This window comes from Ranitomeya variabilis, chromosome 3, assembly GCF_051348905.1.
Source record: "Ranitomeya variabilis isolate aRanVar5 chromosome 3, aRanVar5.hap1, whole genome shotgun sequence".
NCBI lineage: Eukaryota > Metazoa > Chordata > Amphibia > Anura > Dendrobatidae > Ranitomeya > Ranitomeya variabilis.
Genome location: NC_135234.1, coordinates 516,692,850 through 516,719,279, shown reverse-complemented (window position 1 = coordinate 516,719,279; position 26,430 = coordinate 516,692,850). Strand labels below are relative to the sequence as shown.

The following is a 26,430-nucleotide window of genomic DNA, read 5'->3' as shown; positions in this document are numbered from 1 at the left end:
ATTATTGAACAAAAAAAAAAGATTTGTGATGTCATTATTGTCCAACCTCCTCTTTTACATTTGTCCAACCCACACTCCATTAAACACACAGATAGACAGATAGATGATAGATGAAATGGATAGACAGATCTACATATAGATAGATCTATAGATGCATACATCTATCTATTCATATATCTATCTGCAGATGTGTCTGGATAGATATATCTATTGATAGATGTATGGATAGCGTAGGGTGTGTGTCCACTGTCCAGATTACATCCGAATGAGCTGCAGATTGGATGCTGCGTACTTGTAGTCCCATCGGATGATGCCTGCACACACACCCCAAAAGACCCCCTGCACAGCCCCGCACACACCTGAACAGTCCTGCACACACACGAACAGTCCCGCACAGGGCTGTACACATCTGAACAGTCCCCAACACATCCGAACAGCCCGCAGACCCCGCACACACCTGAACAGTCCCGGACAGCGCCGCACACATCCGAACAGCCCGCAGACCCCTCACACACCTGATCAGTCCTGGACAGCGCCGCACACATCCGAACAGCCCGCAGACCCTGCACACACCTGAACAGTCCCGCACAGCGCCGCACACATCCGAACAGCCCACAGACCCCGCCCGCACACACATACACGCACACCATCACCGCCCACACACTTCCATCCTCCCGAGCTGCAGCGTTTCTCGGACCCACATCCGCCGCAAAACTGCAGATCTTTTTTACATCTGCGGCTTTGCTGCGGATGTGCCCAACTCAATGAAAGTGTAAAGTTGCAGAAACGATGCAGTTCCGCACAAAAGAAGTGACATGCTGCGAGAAAAAAAAGCTGCGTTTCGGTGCGGCTGTTTCCGCAGCATGTGCACAACAAGTCTGCGGCTCCCATAGACTTACAATGGTTGTGCACTACACTGCGGATTTGATGCAATTCAGTGCGGCAAAAAACACTGCGGATCTGCAATCAAATCCGCAACGTGTGCACGCAGCCTTAGCATTTAGGGAACCTAGCAAAAAAGTCAAGCAAAAAGCAAGTGTGGGATTGCAGTTTTTTTGCCATTTCATTGCACTTTGAATTTTTTTCACATTTTCTGTTACACGACATGGTAAAACCAATGGTGTCGTTAAAAAGTAGAACTTGTCCCGCAAAAGATAAGCCCTCACATGGCCATATTGACGGAAAAATTATGGCTCTGGAAAGAAGGGGAGCGATAAACGAAAAAAGCTCCAGGAGTGAAGGGGTTTAGAAACATGGATATGGAAATAGACATCTATCTATCTATCTATCTATCTATCTATCTATCTATCTATCTATCTATCTATCTATCTATCTATCCATCTATCTATCCATCTATCTATCCCTCTATCCGTGTGTAATGGAGTGTGGGTTGGACAAATGTAAAAGAGGAGGTTGGACAGAAATGACATCACAAATCTTTTTGAAGCTAGAGGAGGGAGAGGAGGGAGGGGTTTGGGTGTGTTTTGGAGTGGGTGTGGTATGTTCGGGCTTAGAGGCCAGTGCAATGCATCATGGAACTTGTAGTATTAGAGCACAATATCTCAGGAGAAAGGAAGTTGTCGATTAACCCCATGAGAGCTGAATCCAGCACTAAAGATGTGCTGCTACAGCATGATAAAAGGTAATATTGCTAAAATAAACACAGTAGATGTTTTCAGTGGCACATAATAGCAAGATTTATGACAAAAAAAAAAAGGTTATAGTAGTGGACAACTTCTTTAACGTTAATCCAATGAGCACCTTTAGTCACTGATGTAAACTTGCTAATTAAAGCTGAATCTGGGGGTCATGTATTCCAGATTCAGACACAGAATTGTAAAATGTCTGTCACTTAGAGCATCTAGTGTCATACAGCCATTTAGATGTCTCATTTAATTTTCATCTTAAGCATTGCACCCAATTATCATCGCCTATATTCATGATGTGATGCTGACGTCTAAAGACATTTGGCCATGATTCATCACTGATATTTCTCCACCTGTGTGGAATAATAATTTGCTCCCCATCAGTTGTTTTAGTATTTGCACCTTATTTTTAGGTTTTCCTCTTTTGCTCCACATTTTAAGTTGTTTTTCTATTTTAAATCTTTTTTTGACTTGTCCTCAAAAACTTTGCTTATCCAGATGTTTTTAGACAAACTCATGAAACTTTTTATAAAGTTGCATTCTTGCATCCCACTCCAGTCCCTGTCTGGAGAAAAGTTTATGGTGGATTTTTATTTTGGTGTAGTTGAAGACTTTTTGACCTTTTGTGCTACAAAGTCATAAAGCTGGCAAAGGACAAAATTATGGAATTTTATATTAAAGAAAATTCATGAACCACATGCACGACATTGCACAAAAACTTGGCACAAAAAATGTCAATGAATGCCGTAAGACAAAAAAAAGAAAGCTGACAAAAAAGCAAATGATGAATCGGTCCTTTGAATTCTTATGATATGATGACATACTGCAAATCTACCTGGATATTTCACCAGGTCTAAGACAAGACGCTGTGTGAGGGAAGTTCTACTCAATTTGGAAACAGTGATTAAGTTGTATGAACCAGTTTTCATCAATTAATAGCTCATTAATTGATTACGGTAATAGTCAATAATTATAAAAAAAAGTAGGACCTTCCATTAATATAGGTTCTTTAAAAATATTCCTCACATTATTTGATGAACTATGCATCTTTATGTATGTGATATATAAAATTATATATTCTAGCTCGTGGGGTTTTGACATTTACAAATATGCCAAGGTACAATAACAAAGTAAAAAAAAGTGTACCTAATGTGCAACATTGTAAAAATTAAGGAAATTAATGTCTAGATACACACATGGTCAAAATTGTTGGTACCCCTCTTTTAATGATAGAAAAATCCACAATGGTCACAGAAATAACTTGAATCTGTCAAAAATAATAAAAAATAAAAGATCTATGAAAATGACCAAATTAAAGTCAAACATTGCTTTTCAACCATGCTTCCACAGAATTAAAAAAAAATAAAACTCATGAAATAGGCTTGGACAGAAATGATGGTACCCCTGAACATATGACAAAAGGGACATGTTAAATCAAGGTGTGTCCACTAACTAACATCACAGATGTCTACCATCTTGGAATCAGTGAGTGGGTCTGTATATAGGGCTGCAGATACTCAGTGTGCTGTTTTGGTGACATGATGTGTATCACACTCAATATGGACCAGAGGAAGCAAAGGAAAGAGTTGTCTCAGGAGATTAAAAAGAAAATTATACACAAACATGTTAAAGGTAAAAGTTATAAGACCATCTCCAAGCAGCTTGATGTTCTTGTGACTACAATTGCAGATATTTTTCAGAAATTTAAAATCAATGGGACTGTAGCCAACTTCCCTGAACGTGTCCGCAGGAGGAAAATTGATGACAAATCAAAGAGACGGATAATACGAATGGTAACAAAAGAGCCCAGAAAAGCTTTTAAACAGATTAAAGGTGAACTTCAAGCTCAAGGAACATCAGTGTCAGATCGGAACATCAGTGTCAGATCACACCATCCATCGTTGCATGAGCCAAAGTGGACTTCATGGGAGATGACCAAGGAGGACACCATTGTTGAAAAAAAAATCATAACAAAGCCAACCTGGAATTTGCCAAACTACATGTTGACTAGCCACAAAGCTTCTGGCAGAATGTCCTATGGACAGATGAGACTAAAATGGAACTTTTTGGCAAGGCACATCAGCTCTATGTTCCCAGATGGAAAAATGAAGCATATCATGAAAAGAACACTGTCCCTACGGTGAAACATGGAGGAGGCTCTGTTATGTTCTGGGGCTGCTTTGCTGCATCTGGCACAGGGTGTCTAGAATCTGTGCAGGGTACAATTAAATCTCAAGACTATCAAGGGATTCTAGAAAGAAATGTACTGCCCAGTGTCAGAAAGCTTGGTTTCAGTTGCAGGTCATGGGTCTTGCAACAGGATACTGACCCAAAATACACAGCTAAAAACACCCAAGAATGGCTAAGAGGAAAACATTGGACTATTCTGAAGTGGCCTTCTATGAGTCTTGACCTAAATCTTATTGAGCATCTTTGGAAAGAGCTGAAACATGTCGTCTGGAAAAGGCAACCTTCAAACATGAGACACCTGGAGCAGTTTGCTCTTGAGGAGTGGGCCAAAATACATGTTGAGAGGTGCATAAGTCTCATTCACAGTTACAGAAATCGTTTGATTGCAGTGATTGCCTCAAAGGTTGTGCAACAAAATATTACGTTAAGGGTACCATCATTTCTGTCCTGGCCTATTTCATGAGCTTAATTTTTAAAAAATTCTGTGGAAGCATGGTTGAAAAGCAATGTCTGACCTTCATTTGTTCATTTTCATAGATCTTTTAGCTATTTTTACTTTTGTCATATTCAAGTTATTTCTGTGACCATTGTGGGTTTTTCTGTCATTAAACAAGGGGTACCAACAATTTTGACCACGTGTGTAACATAATGATAGACTGGACGAAGTATAGCTGTGGGTAGGTGGGAGCCCTTAGACAGCACAAGCAAATTGGGGTGAAGAGGCAATAAGTATGCTGGATCTAGGAGCATTAGTGAAGAAATATTGGACTTGGAAGACCATGGTACAATTACGACACAGAAAGTACTACACATGGACTATATTAAGCAATAGACTGGAGCTGTTAATTGCTTTCTAAGGGAAAGTATTCTAAACATATGCTGTGGCTGGAAATGAGTAAAAAAATGTGCACTACTCTGGTCAGGCATCCTCTTTTGGGGTTTGTGGCAGCCGGATCAATTTTCACAGTCAGCATGTCATGGCATCGTGTAAGGTCTAGTCAATAGGGGCACTGTCATGGTTCCCAATGGCAAGGGAACGTCAGAGAACTTAAATAACAGACTAGCTCTTGGGTGATGGAATCTCGAGCTGACCGTGAGCTAAACCTACCACACAACTAACAGTGGCCGGGTGACGTACCTACGTTTTATCCCTAGACGCCCAGCGCCAGCCGGAGAACTAACTAACCCTAATAGAGGAAAAAACAGACCTGGCTTACCTCTATGAAAATTCCCCCAAAAAGGAGACAGAAGCCCCCCACATATATTGACGGTGAGTTCAGAGGAAAAGACATACGCAGTATGAAGGTAGGTTCAGCAAAGCGAGGTCCGCTTACTAGATAGTAAGAAGATACAATAGGGAACTTCACGGTCAGCTGAAAACCCTATTAAAATACCATCCAGAAATTACTTTAAGACTCATGTGTCAACTCATGACACCGGAGTGGTAATTTCGGCCCACAAGAGCTTCCAGCTACAGAAACATAACATAACTGTGAACTGGAACAAAAATGCAAACAAACTTAGGACTAAGAGTCCAACTTAGCTGATAGTGGTCTAGAAGCAGGAACATGCAACAGAAAGGCTCTGGTTACATTGATGGCCGGCACTAGAATAACTGAGCAGCAAGGCTAAATAGGATACTCCCACATCCTGATGGAAACAGGTGAACAGAGAAAGTGAAGCACACAAGTCAGTACCACCAGCGACCACCGGGGGAGCCCAAAAACCAAATTCACAACAGTACCCCCCCCTCAAGGAGGGGGCACCGAACCCTCACAAGAACCACCAGGGCGATCAGGATGAGCCCTATGAAAGGCGCGGACCAAATCAGAGGCATGAACATCAGAGGCTGTCACCCAAGAATTATCCTCCTGACCGTAGCCCTTCCACTTGACCAGATACTGAAGTTTCCGTCTGGAAACACGGGAGTCCAAGATCTTCTCCACAACGTACTCCAATTCACCCTCAACCAACACCGGAGCGGGAGGCTCAACGGAAGGCACAACCGGTACCTCATACCTGCGCAATAATGACCGATGGAAGACATTATGGATAGAAAAAGATGCCGGGAGGTCCAATCGAAAGGACACAGGGTTAAGAATCTCCAAAATCTTATACGGGCCGATGAACCGAGGCTTAAACTTAGGAGAAGAAACCCTCATAGGGACAAAACGAGAAGACAACCACACCAAGTCCCCAACACGAAGACGAGGACCAACACGACGACGGCGGTTAGCAAAATGCCGAGTCTTCTCCTGGGACAACTCCAAATTGTCCACCACCTGTCCCCAAATCCGATGCAACCTATCCACCACAGTATCCACTCCAGGACAATCCGAAGACTCCACCTGACCAGAAAAAAAGCGAGGATGAAACCCCGAATTGCAAAAGAAAGGAGAAACCAAAGTGGCAGAACTAGCCCGATTATTGAGGGCAAACTCCGCCAACGGCAAAAAGGCAATCCAGTCATCCTGATCCGCAGACACAAAACACCTCAAATAAGTCTCCAAGGTCTGATTAGTTCGCTCAGTCTGGCCATTAGTCTGAGGATGGAACGCAGACGAAAAAGACAAATCAATGCCCATCCTAGCACAGAACGCCCGCCAAAATCTAGACACGAACTGGGTCCCCCTGTCAGAAACGATATTCTCCGGAATACCATGCAAGCGAACCACATTTTGAAAAAACAGAGGAACCAACTCGGAAGAGGACGGCAACTTAGGCAAGGGCACCAAATGAACCATCTTTGAAAAACGGTCACACACCACCCAGATGACAGACATTTTCTGAGAAACAGGGAGATCAGAAATAAAATCCATAGAGATGTGAGTCCAAGGCCTCTTTGGAATAGGCAAAGATAACAACAATCCGCTAGCCCGAGAACAACAAGGTTTGGCCCGAGCACAAACATCACAAGACTGCACAAAAACTCGTACATCTCGAGACAGAAAAGGCCACCAGAAGGACCTAGCCACCAAATCCCTGGTACCAAAGATCCCGGGATGACCTGCCAACGCAGAAGAATGAACCTCCGAGATGACTCTACTGGTCCAATCATCAGGAACAAACAGTCTACCAGGCGGGCAACGATCAGGTCTATCCGCCTGAAACTCCTGCAAAGCCCGTCGCAGGTCTGGGGAAACAGCAGATAATATCACCCCATCCTTAAGGATACCTGTAGGTTCAGAATCACCAGGGAAATCAAGCTCAAAACTCCTAGAAAGGGCATCCGCCTTCACATTTTTAGAACCTGGTAAGTATGAGACCACAAAATTAAACCGAGAGAAAAACAACGACCAGCGCGCCTGTCTAGGATTCAGGCGCCTGGCAGACTCAAGATAAATCAAATTCTTGTGATCGGTCAATACCACCACCTGATGTCTAGCCCCCTCAAGCCAATGACGCCACTCCTCAAAAGCCCACTTCATAGCCAAAAGCTCCCGATTACCAATATCATAATTTCGCTCGGCGGGCAAAAATTTTCGAGAAAAGAACGCACAAGGTCTCATCACGGAGCAATCGGAACTTTTCTGCGACAAGACCGCCCCAGCTCCGATCTCGGAAGCATCGACCTCAACCTGAAAAGGAAGAGTAACATCAGGCTGACGCAACACAGGGGCAGAAGAAAAGCGGCGCTTAAGCTCCCGAAAGGCCTCCACAGCAGCAGGGGACCAATCAGCAACATCAGCACCCTTTTTGGTCAAATCAGTCAAAGGTTTAGCAACATCAGAAAAACCAGTTATAAATCGACGATAAAAATTAGCAAAGCCCAAAAATTTCTGAAGGCTCTTAAGCGAAGAAGGTTGCGTCCAATCACAAATAGCCCGAACCTTGACAGGATCCATCTCAATGGAAGAGGGGGAAAAAATGTACCCCAAAAAAGAAATCTTTTGAACCCCAAAAATACACTTAGAACCCTTCACACACAAGGAATTAGCCCGCAAAAACCTGAAAAACCCTGCTGACCTGTTGGACATGAGAATCCCAGTCATCCGAAAAAATCAAAATATCATCCAGATACACGATCATGAATTTATCCAAATATTCCCGGAAAATGTCATGCATAAAGGACTGAAAGACTGAAGGGGCATTTGAAAGACCAAAAGGCATTACCAAATACTCAAAATGGCCCTCGGGCGTATTAAATGCGGTTTTCCACTCATCCCCCTGCTTAATTCGCACCAAATTATACGCCCCACGGAGATCAATCTTAGAGAACCACTTAGCCCCTTTTATTCGAGCAAACAAATCAGTCAGCAGTGGCAGAGGATACTGATATCTGACTGTAATTTTATTCAAGAGTCGATAATCAATACACGGCCTCAAAGAGCCATCTTTTTTAGATACAAAGAAAAAAACGGCTCCTAAGGGAGATGAAGAAGGACGAATATGTCCCTTTTCCAGGGACTCCTTAATATATTCTCGCACAGCAGCATGTTCAGGTACAGATAGATTAAATAAACAACCCTTTGGAAATTTACTGCCCGGAATCAGATCTATGGTACAATCGCAATCTCTGTGAGGAGGTAGTGAACCAAGCTTAGGCTCCTCAAAAACATCACGATAATCAGATAAAAAATCCGGAATCTCAGAGGGAATAGATGACGAAATGGAAACCAAAGGTACGTCCCCATGAGCCCCCTGACATCCCCAGCTTAACACAGACATTGCTTTCCAGTCAAGAACTGGGTTATGAGATTGTAACCATGGCAATCCGAGCACCAAAACATCATGTAGATTGTACAACACAAGGAAGCGAATCGTCTCCTGATGGTCTGGATTCATACGCATAGTCACTTGTGTCCAGTATTGTGGTTTATTACTAGCCAATGGTGTAGAGTCAATACCCTTCAGAGGTATAGGAACTTCCAGAGGCTCTAGATCAAACCCACAGCGCCTGGCAAAGGACCAATCCATGAGACTCAAAGCGGCGCCAGAGTCGACATAGGCATCCGCGGTAATTGACGATAATGAACAAATCAAGGTCACAGACAGAATAAACTTAGACTGTAAAGTGCCAATTGAAATAGACTTATCAACCTTCTTTGTACGTTTAGAGCATGCTGATATAACATGAGTTGAATCACCACAATAGAAGCACAACCCATTTTTTCGCCTAAAATTCTGCCGTTCGCTTCTGGACAGAATTCTATCACATTGCATATTTTCTGGAGCCTTCTCAGAAGACACCGCCAAATGGTGCACAGGTTTGTGCTCCCGCAAACGCCGATCAATCTGAATAGCCATTGTCATGGACTCATTCAGACCTGTAGGTGCAGGGAACCCCACCATAACATCTTTAATGGCATCAGAGAGACCCTCTCTGAAATTCGCCGCCAGGGCGCACTCATTCCACTGAGTAAGCACAGACCATTTACGAAATTTTTGGCAGTATATTTCAGCTTCATCTTGCCCTTGAGATAGGGCCATCAAGGTTTTTTCAGCCTGAATCTCTAAATTAGGTTCCTCATAAAGCAACCCCAAAGCCAGAAAAAACGCATCCACATTGAGCAACGCAGGATCCCCGGGTGCCAATGCAAATGCCCAGTCTTGAGAGTCACCCCGCAGCAAGGAAATTACTATCCTAACCTGCTGTGCGGGATCTCCAGCGGAGCGAGATCTCAGGGAAAGAAATAATTTACAATTATATTTGAAATTCAGGAAACGAGATCTATCCCCGGAGAAAAATTCTGGTATAGGAATTCTAGGTTCAGATATAGGAGCATGAATAACAAAATCCTGTAAATTTTGAACCTTCGTAGCCAGATTATTCAAACCTGTAGCCAAACTCTGAGGATCCATTTTAATCAGGTGAGATCAGAGCCATTCAAGGATTAGAAGGAGAGAGAGAGGCAAAGGCTGCAATTAGAGCAGAAATGCAACTGAGTAAACTATAGAGCAAGCTCAGAAGGAAAAAAAAAAAAAAAAAAAAATCTGCAGACTTCTTTTTCTCTCCTTTCTTCTGCCAACGGTTTTAACCCTTGGCCGGCCATACTGTCATGGTTCCCAATGGCAAGGGAACGTCAGAGAACTTAAATAACAGACTAGCTCTTGGGTGATGGAATCTCGAGCTGACCGTGAGCTAAACCTACCACACAACTAACAGTGGCCGGGTGACGTACCTACGTTTTATCCCTAGACGCCCAGCGCCAGCCGAAGAACTAACTAACCCTAATAGAGGAAAAAACAGACCTGGCTTACCTCTAGGGAAATTCCCCCAAAAAGGAGACAGAAGCCCCCCACATATATTGACGGTGAGTTCAGAGGAAAAGACATACGCAGTATGAAGGTAGGTTCAGCAAAGCGAGGTCCGCTTACTAGATAGTAAGAAGATACAATAGGGAACTTCACGGTCAGCTGAAAACCCTATTAAAATACCATCCAGAAATTACTTTAAGACTCATGTGTCAACTCATGACACCAGAGTGGTAATTTCGGCCCACAAGAGCTTCCAGCTACAGAAACATAACATAACTGTGAACTGGAACAAAAATGCAAACAAACTTAGGACTAAGAGTCCAACTTAGCTGATAGTAGTCTAGAAGCAGGAACATGCAACAGAAAGGCTCTGGTTACATTGATGGCCGGCACTAGAATAACTGAGCAGCAAGGCTAAATAGGATACTCCCACATCCTGATGGAAACAGGTGAACAGAGAAAGTGAAGCACACAAGTCAGTACCACCAGCGACCACCGGGGGAGCCCAAAAACCAAATTCACAACAGGGCACTCTACAGAACAAGAAGTGTCAGCCTACTTTGAGGTTCAGCTGACAGAGTGAAATTGCAGGATTTCAGGATTTTTTTTCACCAGTAGAGGGTTATTCACATCTTTGCCTTTTATGGCCAAAACAGAAATAATTATTTTTAGATCTGTGTCTTGGATACCAAAATGCATTCATATGCTGTTAGCTTAGCTGGTAACTAATAACTAAGAGTTACAGTAATAGTGTAGCAAAGCGAGTTGCAATGTTAGAGTAACACCCAAGTTACAGAAACATCATAGCTCTCTTTTCTACACTATTGCTACAGTTCCCATTCATTCCTATAGAAGTACTCTCAAAGAACAAAGTGCAGCTGTGGTCAGCTGTTTATTAAACCCATCTCTGGAGGCCAGGTGTCATTAATACTACACACACTCACGCATAGGTCTGGATCCATGCAGATTCCCCAGAACACACTGTTGGCTGGCTATAATGTTATCATAACACACCCACTACAGGGGGACGCCGCACCCACAACCAACTTGTCCTGTACAGACTAGAAAGACCTTAGCCACACAACTCAAAAACACCACCTCAGACCTGACTCCCAAAAAAGGACATCGAGGGGTTTCTCGTACCTCCTGAGCAACCAGATGGGAAGCCGAGACATACTGCCAACAAGAGGAGAGGAAAATGTACAGGAAGATATGAAAACGCAAGGTGAGAAAATTAAAACAAATTCGTATAAGGTAGAGAGGGAAAGCTAAGGTAACAAGAATAACCTCCCAGAAACCTAAAGAGGTGAAAGGAAGAGAAACTGGGAAGGAAAGCAAACAGACTCACTACAGGAATTCAACTAGTGTTTACCAGGTAGGTGGTTGAAGTTTGGTCCATTAGCGATCTGTACTCACCTTGACATCATGATATCACTCGCCTTTCCTTTGTTCAGAGCTTCGTCAGCTGTTCTTCCCTGCGATCTGAGCTCCTATTGCTTCTTTCTTCAGTAGTAACTGCTCTGAGCGTGTGCTACCAGTCAGGGCACAGCTCAAACACTTCCACAGCACATATTAATTTCCTCGCCTAACGGCCTTGGACTGTCATCAGGAGGTACTTCTTCAAGTTTATTAAGCAAAGACCCTTTTTTACATCGGACCTATTCTTACATGTGCTACACACATTAATTAACTGCTGCGTATAAACTTTTATAGCGACACCAGTCACTTTATAGTCTCTAAACTGCAAAGTGCCACGACTTTGAAATAATCTATGTTTATTTGCATAATGTTATTTTTGAAATGTTATAAATCGCCTTATATGACTCGCTTTTAGGCGTAACTAGGTATTTTATTATTCCAATTTGGTTCTAGCAATCTCGAGTGTTTATATTTATGGACTTCAATAATGTCAAAACTTACCCGGTTGATTTTTATAAAGAGACAGGGCTTTCCTGATGCAAAGCCAAATGTGGGATCCTTATCATGAGAGCAATCTCCAAGCATATCAGTTGTGAACTGACAGGCACGTTTAGTATTTTCATTCACCGTTAGAATAGATTTGACATCGGTAGCGTTGCTGCAGTCCTTGTTCTTCATATCCGCCTGGTTGGTTTTGTTGTACACTGTAATTTATTATGAAATTAAGTTAGTTATGGTATACAGCATAGATGCCCATAGTTGTTATTAGTGATAACCCTGTTGCTTCATCATGTTCATTTGGGTCTATTTGTGCAATATGATCAGACAGCATTCTCCCATTGAGTTTTGCAAAACTCCTTCCAGACAACTTTTTGCTAAGACAACTGAATATAACTTTATTTCTCCTTTTATATATTATCTGATGTACAAAACAATGGTTCAATTTTCATCTTATCATTTGATGAGGCATAGCTATTACATAGATTTTCCTTCACCTAGGGAAAGATTCAATACCTTGTTCAAATACTTTATCTAACCTTGGTCAAGACACAGTGAAATATTAAAAACATCAAATTCTGTTACATCCTTCTATACCTGTTTGTAATTTTGTGTTATGTTCTATGGGCCCCATACATTGTCAAAAAATAATGGGTAAGACAAATTAAATTAATGAAAAAAAAGTCACTTTTTGCTTTTCAAATATTATTTTTAGGATAAGTAATAAAGCTCAGTGGAAATAATCAACACATAACCGGATATTAATTCTTCCTATCTTTAATTTGCCTTCTGTTAGGCTACAAGATAGTGATTCAACTCTATACTGTTTTCATCATCTATGACTCCTAGAACCAATCCTCAGATAATTCAACTATTAACACCAATCTGCGATGGCTTTTATGCTTAAAATAGCATTAACTAAGTACCGTATGTTACTTATTGTACCATTACTATTTCCTTATACTGAACAAAATATGCCCATTGTAGAGTGGCCTTTTATTGTAGCCAGCCTATGGCACAACTATGCAATAATCACGCTGTCTAATCGGCATCTGGATATGCCACATCCATGAGATGGATGGATTATCTCGGCAAAGGAGAAGTGCCCACTAACACAGATTTAGACAAATTTGTGAACAATATTTGAGAGAAAAAGGCCTTTTATGTACATAGAAAAAGTCTTAGGGTATGTTCCCACGGTCAGTAAACGCTGCGGGTTGGACGCTGCGTACATCCCCAGCACCCAGATGTTACAGCATATTGGATGATGTTTCAAGAAATCCCATGTCCACTATGTGTGCACCGATGCCTGTGGCTCACCTGCAGAGACGGACATGCGACTTGTCTTTCCAGACCGTAGCATGTCTATTTATCTTGCGGAGACGCGAGTCTCTGCCATATAAATGCCACACATACAATGTATTGGATGCTGTGATTCCGCACGGTTCAATTAACACATGCGGAATCACCTCGTTCAAAAGCCAGGAGTGCTTTGGACGCAGCAGACATGTGCTGCGCCCAAAGCGCTGCCGATTCTTGACTGTTGGCACATACTCTAAGGCAGTGTTCCCCATCTCCGGTCCTCAAGAGCCACCAGCAGGTCATGTTTTCAGAATTTCCTTAGTATTGCACAGGTGATAATTGCATCACCTGCACAGGCAATAATTCCATAAACTGTGCAATACTAAGGAAATCCTGAAAACAGACCTGTTGGTGAATCTTGAGGACCGGAGTTGGGGAACACTGCTCTAAGGCTATGTGCACTGGTTGCTTGTGTAAAATTCCGCATGGTTTTTAGGCAGATTTGATGTGGATTTTCATTCAGATTTTCATGTGGATTTTCTTGCGTTTTTGTAAATGGATAGAGCTAAATAAAGATATATTATACAAAAAAAAGAATTGTGATGTAATTTCCTTGTTCAACCTCTTCAGCCAGATACCCTCATTAATATTAAATAAAGACACACGCGCACACACACACACACACACACACACACACACACACACACACACACACACACACACACACACACACACACACACACACCAGCCTATGTAGGAGCATTAACATATTTAACCTACATATGCTGTAACAAAAAAGCAACTGTCAGGGTATGTTCCCTCGGTCAGTAAACGCTGTGGGTTGGACTCTGCATAATCCGCAGCGGCCAGATGTTACGGCATAGTTGATGGGATTTCAAGAAATCCCATCTCCACCATGCATGCACTGACGCCTATGGCTTCCCTGCGGAGATGGACATGTGGCACGTGGACATCTCTGCAAGATAAATATCATCCTTCCAATGTATTAAGCCCGGTGATTCTGCATGGTTCAATGATCACATGCGGAATCACCTGCGTTCAAAAGCCCGCTTTGGATGGAGCGGACATGTCATGTGTCCAAAGCGCTGCCAGTTGCTGACCGTGGGAACATACCCTCAGAGATCTGCGTGAAATGCAATATCTGTTTATTTAAAAAAAAAAATGTTTTCAAAATTACATGGGCTCGCACATAATTTTAATAACCAGCAAAGGGAAAGCAGACTGCTGAAGGCAGATGTTAATATTCTGGGAATGAGCCAATAGCCATAAAGATACCCAAGCTATTAATATCAGCTCACAGCTGTTTGCTTAGCCTTTACTGGCTAGTTTACAGGGGAACCCCAGAAGAAAATTGACATGGGGTCCCCTATACAATTAAACCAGCAAAGACTAGGCAGACAGCTGCGGGCTGATATCAATAGCCTGGAAAGGGACCATAGATATTGGCCCCCCCAAGCTAAAAATATCAGCTCTCAGCCGCACCAGAAAAGGCACATCTCTAAGATGCCCCAATTCTGGCACTTAGCCTCGCTCTTCCCACTTGCCATGTAGCGGTGGCAGGTGGGGTTCATATTTGTGAGGTTGAGTTCACCTTTGTATTGTCAGGTGACATCAAGCCCACAGCTTAGTAATGGAGAAGTGTCTATAAGACACCTATCCATTACTAATCCTACAGTTAAAATGGTAAATAAAGACACAGCCAGAATAAAGTCCTTTATTTGAAATAATCACACAGACTCCTTTATTGAATCTTAATTTACCATACTTACTGAACGCCTAATCCCCGACTCCCTCGTCTCCTGCAACAAAAATAAAATAATAATCCAACATATAATACTCCTTGTCCGACGGTGTCCATTACCGAGTGTCCCAAGACGATCTCACATGCAGAACAGTGTGTGACCGCTCTACCTGGCCTCCAGCGATACACTGACAGGAGGTAATCCCTCCCGCAGTGTTTCACTGCACTGCCGTGAGAGTTCACTGAAGTTCATCAGCCCGGGTGCTCTCACATATGGCAAAGTTCTCACACAGCGGTAGTGCCGTAAGTGACAGCACCGGAATTGATCAGCTTATACACTGCAGGAGATATTACCTCCTGTGAATGTATCGCCAGAGGCCGGGTAGAACGGTCACATCTCCCAATGTGACTTTTCTACATGTGAGATCGCCATGGGACACTTGGATTACCTTGACTACAGCAGACAGGGAGTATATGTTGGTTTATTATTTTACATTATTTCTAGGAGCCGAGGGCGTCGAGGATTTGGTGTCAGGTGAGTATAATGGATTTTTATTGTTATGTGAATATGTATGTAATTTTACTTTTCTTTTTTTTTTAACTTTGAGCATAGGCGCCGGCGGATGATACTACTCTCCCATCAGCGGCACCTGCTTTTACTGTTATCAGTGACAGCAGACATAGCCGGATGGGAGCAGTAGTCTCATCGGCCCACGCCTGCTTTTTTACCACAGGTCACCGCTGCAGGTCACAGTCAGCTGTGGAATCACCCTGAATAATTCCGCAGCGCTGTGACTGACAGTACCTGCGGTAGGGTTACCGCACACAGCCACACACACAGAGACATCTGTGCATAAACACAGACATCCGCAGACACACACGGACACCCGCACACACACACACACACACACACGCACACACACAGAGACACACACAGACACCCACAGACAGACACGCACATATTCTCCGCTCACACACTCTTCCACCTTCTGACATCATTTCTTTTTCTTCAGCATTTTTGCCAGCACATCCGCAGCAAATCCGCAAACCTTTTTACACCTGCGGGTTTGCTGCAGATTTGACTGACTCAGTGGAAGTCAATGGGTGCAGAAACGCTGCAGATCTGCAAAAAGAATTGACATGCTGTGGCAAATAAAATGCTGAGAATAAGGACAGAAATTTCCGCAGCATGTGCACAACAATTCAGGAATGCCATTGATTAACATTGCTTTATAATCCAGTGTGGATTTATAGCATTTCCGAGCGGAAAAAACACTGCAGAAATGCAACTAATCCACAATGTGTGCACATAGCCTAAGAGTTCAGCTCATGAAAAATGGGAGCAAAAGTGTTTTGTTTGTAAAAGAAAATTGATATATATCATGAACTCCGCACACTGCATATATAAGATCCGCTTGTGTGGGACCTGCTTACTCTGCTGGCCAGCAGAAACATCTGAAGAGAAATGGTGTGGGGAAAAGGAAGTGCAACCACTTACCAAAAGTTATACATATTCCTTTATTTGGTATCCAAATAAAAGTTTCTGATAGTTAATCAACACATTTCTGATGCATTTCCGGTGCTGAACTGCGCTCTTAATCATAGAGAATTTTTGTTCAGTATATTTACTTGATGTAGGGCCTATGTTCATCTTGTTTTTTTCTTGGGGTTTGTCTGTGAAATGGCCACAGTGTGAATGTGCTCTTACACTTACATGTGCACCAGCTTATAGTCCGGCTCAGGTTTTTGGTTTTGCTGTAATTTTTTGTACTTTGTGCAAACACCGGGACGTTGCCCCATTTCTGAGATAAGTATTCCATCTGCGTAGCTTCCCATGGATGGGTGTCTTATTCGGGGCTGCTTCCTGCTCTGCCCTTATTCACATTGACATGGTATGACACATGGTAAGGTTTCATTACTAGACAGGTTAGGACCATCTCACTGGGTACACCATGACATGGTGGGATGAATTTATGCCTTTTGTGATCAAAATAGCGTTAACTAAGTACAACATGTTATTTACATGTACTTTTACTATTTACTCATTGACTTGTTGTAGGGTCTATGCTCATCTTGTTTTTTTTTCTTGGGTTTTGTTATTAACATCAATCTAGGCACATTGATGCATTATTATGTCAACCTTTTGTAAAAAAAAAAAAAAGCCTCAATGTTGCAAAAAGATGATTGATAAGACATACCTGATAGAAATTTGCATAGACTTTTCACAATTCCTTCATAGGATTTTTCATTTGAGATGTTGTAGAAAACTTCAATTCCTTCTTCTCCATATACATTTGGCCGCATTGTCACCCCTGTCCAGCACAATTGTACATTTGAGTTTGTACTTGCAGGCATTTTCATTTTAGCGCTTTATATAGCAGTGCTTTCTATCTTAATGTATGGTGCATAGAAAAAATCTACACACCTGTTAAATTACCAGGTTTTTGTCTTCAATATCATACCAAGAAAAATAATTGTAGAACTTTTTCATCTCTAAAAGTCACCTTGTATAATTAGTACAATCCATTAAGAAACAAAATGAAATCTTTTCAGGCGGAAAAAAAATAAAGAACTTAAATAATGTAGTTGCATAAATTTGCACACCCTTTAATAGTTTCTTGATTTACCCTTTGAACTTGGGACAGCATTTAGTCTTTTTAGTAGGAGTTTATCAGCATGGCACATCTAGAACTGACAATCTTTGTCCACTCTTCCTAGCAGTAGCGCTCCAAATCTTTCAGATTGTGAGGGTATCTACTTTATACAACACTCTTCAGATCACCCACAGATTTTAAATTGGATTCTGGTTTGGGCTCTGACTGGGCCATTCTAAAACATTAATCTTCTTATGGTGAAGTCATTCTTTTGTTTATTTGAAGATATGCTTACGGTTGTTGTTGCACTAAAAGGTGAAATTACTCTTCATCTTCAGCTTTTTTACCAGCGACCTGAAGGTTTTGGTACAATTTTGGCACTGCTCATAATTTCCTCCACAATGATAAAGCCTCAGCCCCAGCTGCTGAAAAACAGCATAATGCTGCCTTCACCATGTTTCACTGTGGGTATGATGCATAGCTTTTTGATTATGATGAAAAAGTTGAACCTTAGGCAAATGAGCCTATAACACATTCTCCCAAATGGTTTTGCCAGACTTAATGTAGGTTTTAGCAAAACATAGCTAGGTTTGAATATTTTTCTTTGTAAGCAAAGGAAGAAAAGGCTTCTGTCTTGCCACCCTACCCCAAAAACAAAAAACAACTTTGAACAATGAGATCTCTTTTCTGTGTTGGAAGCTGTTTGCGGACCATGGTTTTTGCTTTAAAATGCAGCTAAGAAAATGTCAGGAAAATCCTACTAGAATAGCTACTGTTTACATGGGGGTTAATCAGAATCACTCTAAATGATGGCTTCTGTGAACTGACTACTATCTAACATGACCTTACATGTGATTGGCTAATTCTGAGCACAATCATATCTCCGATTATATGTGGTTGTTCACACGTATGCAAACACAATATTTTAGTTCTGTAATTGTTATGCCTCGCCTTACAATTATTTCAGTTTGTTTCTCAATTGACTTGTACAGATCACTGGTGACTTTAAAGGTGAGAGAATTTCTGATACAATTTTTTTACATGACAAAAATTTGCCATTTTAACAGGGGTGTGTAGACTTTTGATATCCCCTTTATCATCGATTGACTGCACTATTTTATACAGATGCATCTAAGTTTGAAACACATAGCTCATAATATTCTTTTTTTTGTTTACAAAGGCAATCTATTTGCTATGGAAGGACAGAGGTATATAATGGGAGATCATCATGACATATATACTCAATGTATCAGGGTGCACAATAACTTATTTTTTATACAACTGTATGAATTTCCAATTTTCTATATTTATTACTATTACCATAGAATTTGAAATCAGTGTGATACGGGATAATTTTGGAAGGCGATGGTGATAAGATAAAGAAGATTTTTAATATTTGTGTGAAAATTCCCAGTTTTTAACATGCAGAAGGCCTCTGAGCTCCAGATAAACAATATCATAAAAGATGTATACAAAAGTCTTGTGCTCTACTATTAGGTTATGTTTGTCGCTCCAACATGTGATATAGTCATATTCAGCTTTAACATTAATAAAACAACAGAATCTCCCTGGTGAAAATCATGTCCTGGTTCTTAATACCTGATTAAAATTACCTGGTGACTGCAGTAGATCTTGGTAATCTGGTTCATAAGGGCTGAGTGTTTTCATCAGAGAGTAGATGGAAAGCGCAAACAGTCCAATCATAGCAAAGTAAAAAGCCACATAGTAAAGACTAATATAGACTGCAAAAAAGAAGCATAACTGTACAATGTTTAAATGTTTCCTACACAAAAAATCTGCAAGCATAAGACAGTATGTTTTTGGGTTAACAGAACCTTATATCATCATAAAAACACATATTAAAAAGGGATGTTATGGTTATTTTTTCTTTAACAGAAATTGTCACTTTACTTATGCTCCAACTACAGGCAGAGTGAATCAGAGGCTGAATGCACGGTTGCAGCCAGGAATGTTTTTCTCTCAAATGCTCCGGTGTTTCACAAAATATATAGTTTGAAGAGCTGGCCGGGTACTATTGGAATAGTCAAGAGTAGTCCAATGCTGCCTCTGGTAGGTTTCTTTTTGCACCTCTCTAGATGTTTGACGTGATCTCTCCCAATGTGTACATGCAGGGCCGGCGTCAGCACCCGGCGTACCCGGGCAAGTGCCCGGGGCCCTGGCGAGACAGGAGGGCCCATCCAGGGCCGGCGTTAGGGGCAGGCAGCTGCCAGTGCCTAGGGCCTCGCTCCCCCAGGGGCCCTCAGCTAGCGGCACATCATGCAGCTGCTATGGGGCCCCTGTGAGGCAGGGGCCCGCCTGTCGCAAGCGCCAACTCCCCGCCACCGCTTTGAACTTTACCGGCGTCTGCCGGTAAAGTTCAAAGCAAATGATGGAGGAGAGAGCATCACCTGATGCTCCCACTCCCATCATTCCCCACTCTGCCTCTGACACTTACGCTGCGGGTGCGCGATGATGTCATCGCGCACTTGCTGTGTGTCAGGCAGTGCAGCAGCAGCCGCCGAGACCGGAGCAGGGAGGGAGCAGCGCAGCGCGGGAACATTGAGAGGTGAGGAGTGTTTTTTTTTTTTTTTTGGGAACTATAACAGTGAGTACTGGACTATGGGGCCATTCTTGGGGGGAGGGGGGCTGTACTGTATACTACATCTCTGTGCTATATACTACATGGCTGTTCTATATACTACATGGCTGTGCTATATACTACGTGGGCCGTGTTATATACTACGTGGGCTGTTATATGCTACGTGGGCTGTGCTATATACTACATGGCTGTTCTATATACTACGTGGGCTGTGTTATATAATATGTGGCTGTGCTATATACTATATGGGCTGTTATATGCTACGTGGGCTGTGCTATATACTACATGGCTTTTCTTTATACTACGTGGGCCGTGTTATATACTACATGGGCTGTTATATGCTATGTGGGCTGTGCTATATACTACATGACTGTTCTATATACTACGTGGGCTGTTATTTACTACATGGCTGTGTTATATGCTACGTGGCTGTGCTATATACTATGTGGCTGTGCTATATACTACGTGGCTGTGTTATATGCTACGTAGGCTGTTATATACTACATGGCTGTGTTATATGCTACGTGGCTGTGCTGTATACTACGTGGGCTGTGTTATATACTACATGGCTGTGTTATATGCGATCATGAATCATGGTATGTGTTAAAGGGGGGGTCCACTGATACTCTTTTGCCCGGGGCCCTCAAAAACCTGGAGCCGGCCCTGTGTACATGTCAGAGAGACCTGTTAATCAACTAAAGCATTGGGGGAGAAGGCAGCCTTGGGTACTGCCGGACATGTCTTGTTTATTCCTATGGTCCCCAGCTGGTTCTTCAAACTGTAATTTCTATGAAACACTTTGTGCAGCTGCATATTACCTTTAAGTGTTAAAAAACAAAAAAGGGTTCACATACCTTTACTATTAAATTAATATGCAGATGCACTAATACGCTGTGGCAAATATAAAAACATGGTCGTGAGCAATTGCAACAAAAATTCATGGTCTGTGTGAGGAATGCCTCTAAGCGTCCATCTGGCGCAAGAGATGGTGATCCCATAAATATACACACACAATATTGTGCAGCAGTGTTAGAAAAATGCCAGCAATTAAAACAGTGTAAATTAACAACAATTAAAGTTAATAAAAGAGAAGTGGTGGCTGATGGGAGTATTCATCAGCTGGCACCTCTGCTATAAATAAATAAATAAATAAGAAAAAATGGTGTGGGTTCCCTGTATTTTTGATAACCAACAAGGCAAAACTGACAGCTGCAAGCTACAACACTCAGCTGTCAGCTTTAGCAAAACTGGTTATCAAAAAGAGATAAATAATAAAATAAACAGCATGGGTTCCTCCCCATTTTTAACAACCAGCCAAGCTAAAGCAGACACCTGGGGGCTGGTATTCTCAGGCTGATAAGGGGCCATGGATATTGGCCCCTAGGCTAAAAATAGCACCCCTACTACCATCAGCCACCACCTGCTCTGTTATTAGCGGCAGCAGGTGTAGGCTGATGGGAGTAGTAGTCTCATCAGTCAATGCCTGTGACCATAGGTAAACTTCTTACCTTCAGTCACAGCTGCTGTCATCTGACAGCCTGGGATCTTACCACCAATCAGAGGCAGAGTTTGATGCACTGTCATGCACATGACAGCATGGCAAACACTGGATGTTCAGGCCTATTATTCATGTGCATGGGGTCCAGGTTCGGTTTGAGTACTGTTTTGGTACCGAACCAAACTTTTTTTTTGAACTGTTCCTCCAAACCAGTTGGACCCGAACATCCAGGGGTTCATCCATCACTAATACTGTATTAGCAAGATCTCTCCCAGGCAAAGATTTCAAAGTAGACTGGGGGTTTTAAGATGGGCTGTTCAAGCTATTTTGAAGAAGCACCAAGAGATGAGAATTGTTGAAGACTGTAGACACAATGGTCAGTCAAGAAAACAGTGCAGCAGATGAAAGAAGCATCCTGCTTACTTTCCTTCAAAATCAGAAGATGTCTATGAGTGGCATTAGCTCAGAATTGGCAGTGAACACTGGGACCCAGTTACACCCATTTACTATTCATAGCAGTTTTGCCAGAAATGGTCTTCATCTCTGAATTGCTGCCAAAATGCCAAACCTTTGGTATGGAAACAAGGCCAAATGACTAAACTCTGAAAACTCGGCTGCAAAAAATAGCAGCAGATACTCTGGACAGATGAGTCAAAATCTGAAATATTTGGCTGTAACAGAATGCAATTTGTTTGCCGAAGGCTGGAGAGTGGTACAATAATGAGTGTCAGCAGGAAACAGTAAAGCGTGGTGAGATTCCATGCAAGTTTGGGGCTGCATATCACCAGAGTTTGGGATTTGGTCAGAATTAATGGTGTCCTGCTGAGAAATATAGTCAGATACTTATCCATCATGTAATACCATCAAGATGGTGTCCTGCAACAAGGAGTCCTACAAGTGATATATTCCCCCAAAATCCCTGATTTCGAGAATATTGAATCTGACTGGAATGACATGAAATAACAGAAGGATTTGCACAAGCCAACATTCTCAGAATATCTGAGGTTTAATTTTTCAAGATGTTTGGAACAATTTCCTTGCCGATTTCCTCCAAAAACTATATGCAAGTGTACTTAGAAGAATTGATGCAGTTTCGAAAGCAAAGATTAGCCACACCAAATATTGATTTGATTTAGATATCTCATTTGTTCATTCATTTTGTATTTTGCTAATTGATAACACCATTCCTGCCTAAAACATTTGCACAAGACTGCATATTTGTTCCTAATATTGATGTAGGACTATATTACATTCCTATATGATTATCTTCTTCTCCATGTCTGAAATGTAAAATAGGTCTGTTAATAATCCAAATGGCAGCCATTTTTGATTAGGCATACTATGCTAGAACACACTATGCTAGAACACACTATGTATGAATAATTTGTCAGAATTCTGGTTTTAGCCAGTTTTACATACAGTAGCTATGAATAAAAAGCATTTGGCTTGTCAATTGTTATTACAAAAATTGTACAAAAATACATATACATGCTGTGAAATCTTTGAAATCTGTGAAAAGAAAACCTTTTCTCTATGGAACGTTGAAGCTTAACTTGTACTCCTTTGCAAAAAAAGTGAAAAGTATCTTTAACATTACAAGAAATGGGTCTATCGCTACATCTTTTTAATACAGAAAGGTTTAGTGAAATATATTTTTTAAATATCATTTATTTTTTGTAATGTGTTTTAATGTATTTGGTTATATGATCAATTAATTATATCATTTCTATTAGTCATTTTTGGCATGGCTAAAAAACATACCCCATTTGATTAATGTTCTTCCCATCAGCTCTCCTGTGTCAGAGTTCCATACAAAGCGACCAAAGTTTTCCATTCGCTGGCTGCATGTCTTTTTTTCATTAAATGTCGCCATTTCGGGTGACCGAGATTAAACCCCTTCTGCTGCACAGGGAATCCAACCCAAAAGCGGCCTCTGGTCATTCTCTTTCCTCTTTTATAGAAACTTCTGAAGGTTGCTTAGATGTCACCAAGTACTTCCATCAAATCAGATCTTCCTGCATTAGCATTGTTATCTCCTTGCTGCTGATATCACACACTAAAGAATTTGTGGATATCACATGCCCTTCCATTTTCTCCTACATGATCCATTATCTAACATAACTCATTTTCAGCACTTGTGTAAGTTCACCTTGATTAGTTTATGTACCTTGATAAGAAAACTAGAATCCATGCAAGATTTGCGTTATTTAATTAAATGTTGTTTGGCAAAGACAAGCTGAATGTCTGTGTTTCGAGTGTGTGTGCTGTAAAAAAAAATGAGTACTGCATTAACTTAATATCCAAAAATCTGTGGACTACTGAACAATCTTTACATATGTACAGGGGCGGACCTTCATAGTGGCAGACCACACGGCCCGCTATCGGGCACCGGCCCCCACTCTCCCCGCCCACTGTCACAATTTCAATGGTATCTGCATAACCAAGCTGTAGTCTTTATTGGAACTATTTTGGGATGCATAAGGGTAAGTTCACACTAGGCGTTTTGTTGAGCTTTTTGTCCTGCTGCAAAACTTGATCTCTTGGCAGGAAAGAAGCTGCAGAAAAAAAGCATGTTTTCCTTGGTTTTTCTTGCGTTTTTTTCTGTGTTTTTGCTGTGTTTTTTGTGGCGGTTTTGGCATGTTAGATTTGTCTTTTGTGCATTCTGATAACGTTTAGTGTTGAAAAAAAATACTATTCCATAGAACCAGGTTTTGGCACAAAAAATGCAGCAAAACCTGATACCTGAGTTTTTGGTGCGTTTTTTTCAGCGTTAATTCACCACTCAATCAAGTCAATGGGTGAAAAAAGCTGAAAAAACGATGAAAGAAGTGACGTGCTCTATTGTTCTAAAAACCATGCAAAGCACAAAATACCGATGACAAAAAAACCAAGGTGTGCACATGAGATTTCTGACATCTCATAGGCTTTGCTGGTACTGTAAAATGCAGCTGACAATTTGCATAAGAAAATGCTAAAAAAAAGCCTAGTGTAAAGTTAAGGTACCTTCACACTAAGCGACGCTGCAGCGATACAGACAACGATGCCGATCGCTGCAGCGTCGCTGTTTAGTCGTTGTGTGGTCGCTGGAGAGCTGTCACACAGACGGCTCTCCAGCGACCAACGATGCCGAAGTCCCCTGGTAACCAGGGTAAACATCGGGTTACTAAGTGCAGGGCCGCGCTTAGTAACCCGATGTTTACCCTGGTTACCATTGTAAAAGTAAAAAAAAAAAACACATACTCACATTCCGGTGCCCGGCGTCCGCTTCCCTGCACTCCTCCTGCATCCTGTGTCAGCGCCGAACATCTCCGGCATCTCCCACAGAGCACAGCGGTGACGTCACCGCTCTGCTTTACGACCGAAATGTCGCTACAGGAGGCAGAATAAATGTAAGCTCCTATTTTTTCATCATCCATTGTGGCGCTGTCTCTTTGTTTTTTGTCATCTGAATCACGTCATTAGGAAATTTAGATGGAAACCCTGATCTAAGTGTTCAGCATAGCGCACAGGGTAAATGTGATCCAAAATGTTATGTAAAATGTTCCCAATAAAAGCTTCAACTCAATCCACAAAAAAAAGCAAGTCCCCACTCAGGTCCATCATCTGCCAATAGAAATATAGGGGTCTTCCATGTTACTGGTAGCACAAAGGCTCTGGAAAAGCGCTATGGCTCCTCAGTCCCCAAAAGGAATCCAACAAATTCTGCACTCCCAAATTCAAATGCACCTCTCTGTTCTGAGCTGCAGTGAGCCTAAACCACATTTGGAGACCACATGTTTGGCATTTCTGCAGCAATCAGAGCACGCCTAATTTACGGGTACACTACAATATACCGGGCACTAGAATTCACTGCTACTTGTTTCTGGAAAACACCCATGAGTCAAAATCATCACTACACATGTAGATAAATTCCCAAAGAGGTGTAATTTCCAAAATGGGGTCACTTGATGGGTATACTGCTCCTCTAGCACTTAGGAACTCTGTATATGGAGTCTGCAAACTATGCTAGGAATATCTGCACTCCAGGAGGTAAATAGCGCTCCTTCCCTTCCGAGTCTCACTGTGTGGCTAAGCAGTACTGTCCAGCCACATATGTGAGAAATTTTGGTGCCATTTTTACCCATTTTCCCTTGTGAAAATGTAAAATCTGGGGCTAAAATAAAATTTTTGTGGTAAAATCGTAATTATTTTTTCTTCATTGCCCAATGGTATAAAATTCTTAGACACACTCGTGGTGTCAATATGATCACGTACCAGAAACACTGACACATGTAGACCAATTCACATGAATGGGTCTGTGCACATGTCAGTGTGTTTCCGTGTGTCAGTGTGCCACACATGTAGACATGTCCATTTTTTACCATCAGTATGGGTGGCAAAACGTCACGCACACTTGCACACAGAGAACACACATTGATGTCATCCATGTGACACGCATCAGCACCGGGGAAGAAATGTTACAGTAAGCGCTGTTCCCCAGCGGCAGGTGCTGAAGACAGCTCTCATCATTCTCCCCTGCTCTGCCAGCGATCGGCGCGAGCAGAGGAGAATGATGACAGTTCTATTAAAGTCAGAATGATCACAGCAGGTGGGGGCTTTAGGGACTATTACACCCATCAACTTACACTTGCTGCCGCTAAGATTTGTAATCTTGCCTGAAGAAGGAGCCACTGTGCTCTGAAAGCTTGCAAACATATTGTTTTCTGGTTAGCCAATAAAGGTAT

At 41.9% G+C, this 26,430-nt stretch overlaps 1 protein-coding gene across 1 annotated transcript in view; it reads right to left on the bottom strand.

Annotated features, from left to right (window-relative positions):
• ATP4B (ATPase H+/K+ transporting subunit beta) overlaps positions 1-23,634 on the bottom strand; it is a 47,410-nt gene extending 23,776 nt beyond the window's left edge. Inside the window, exons 1-4 of the mRNA XM_077296954.1 lie at positions 23,468-23,634; positions 19,223-19,351; positions 17,214-17,327; positions 11,955-12,157 (exon numbers count right to left, since the gene is read on the bottom strand). Coding sequence (XP_077153069.1) covers positions 11,955-12,157; positions 17,214-17,327; positions 19,223-19,351; positions 23,468-23,579 — 558 coding nt within the window. The 5' untranslated portion in view covers positions 23,580-23,634. The remainder of the gene's footprint in view (positions 1-11,954; positions 12,158-17,213; positions 17,328-19,222; positions 19,352-23,467) is intronic.
• Positions 23,635-26,430: the final 2,796 nt, after the last annotated feature.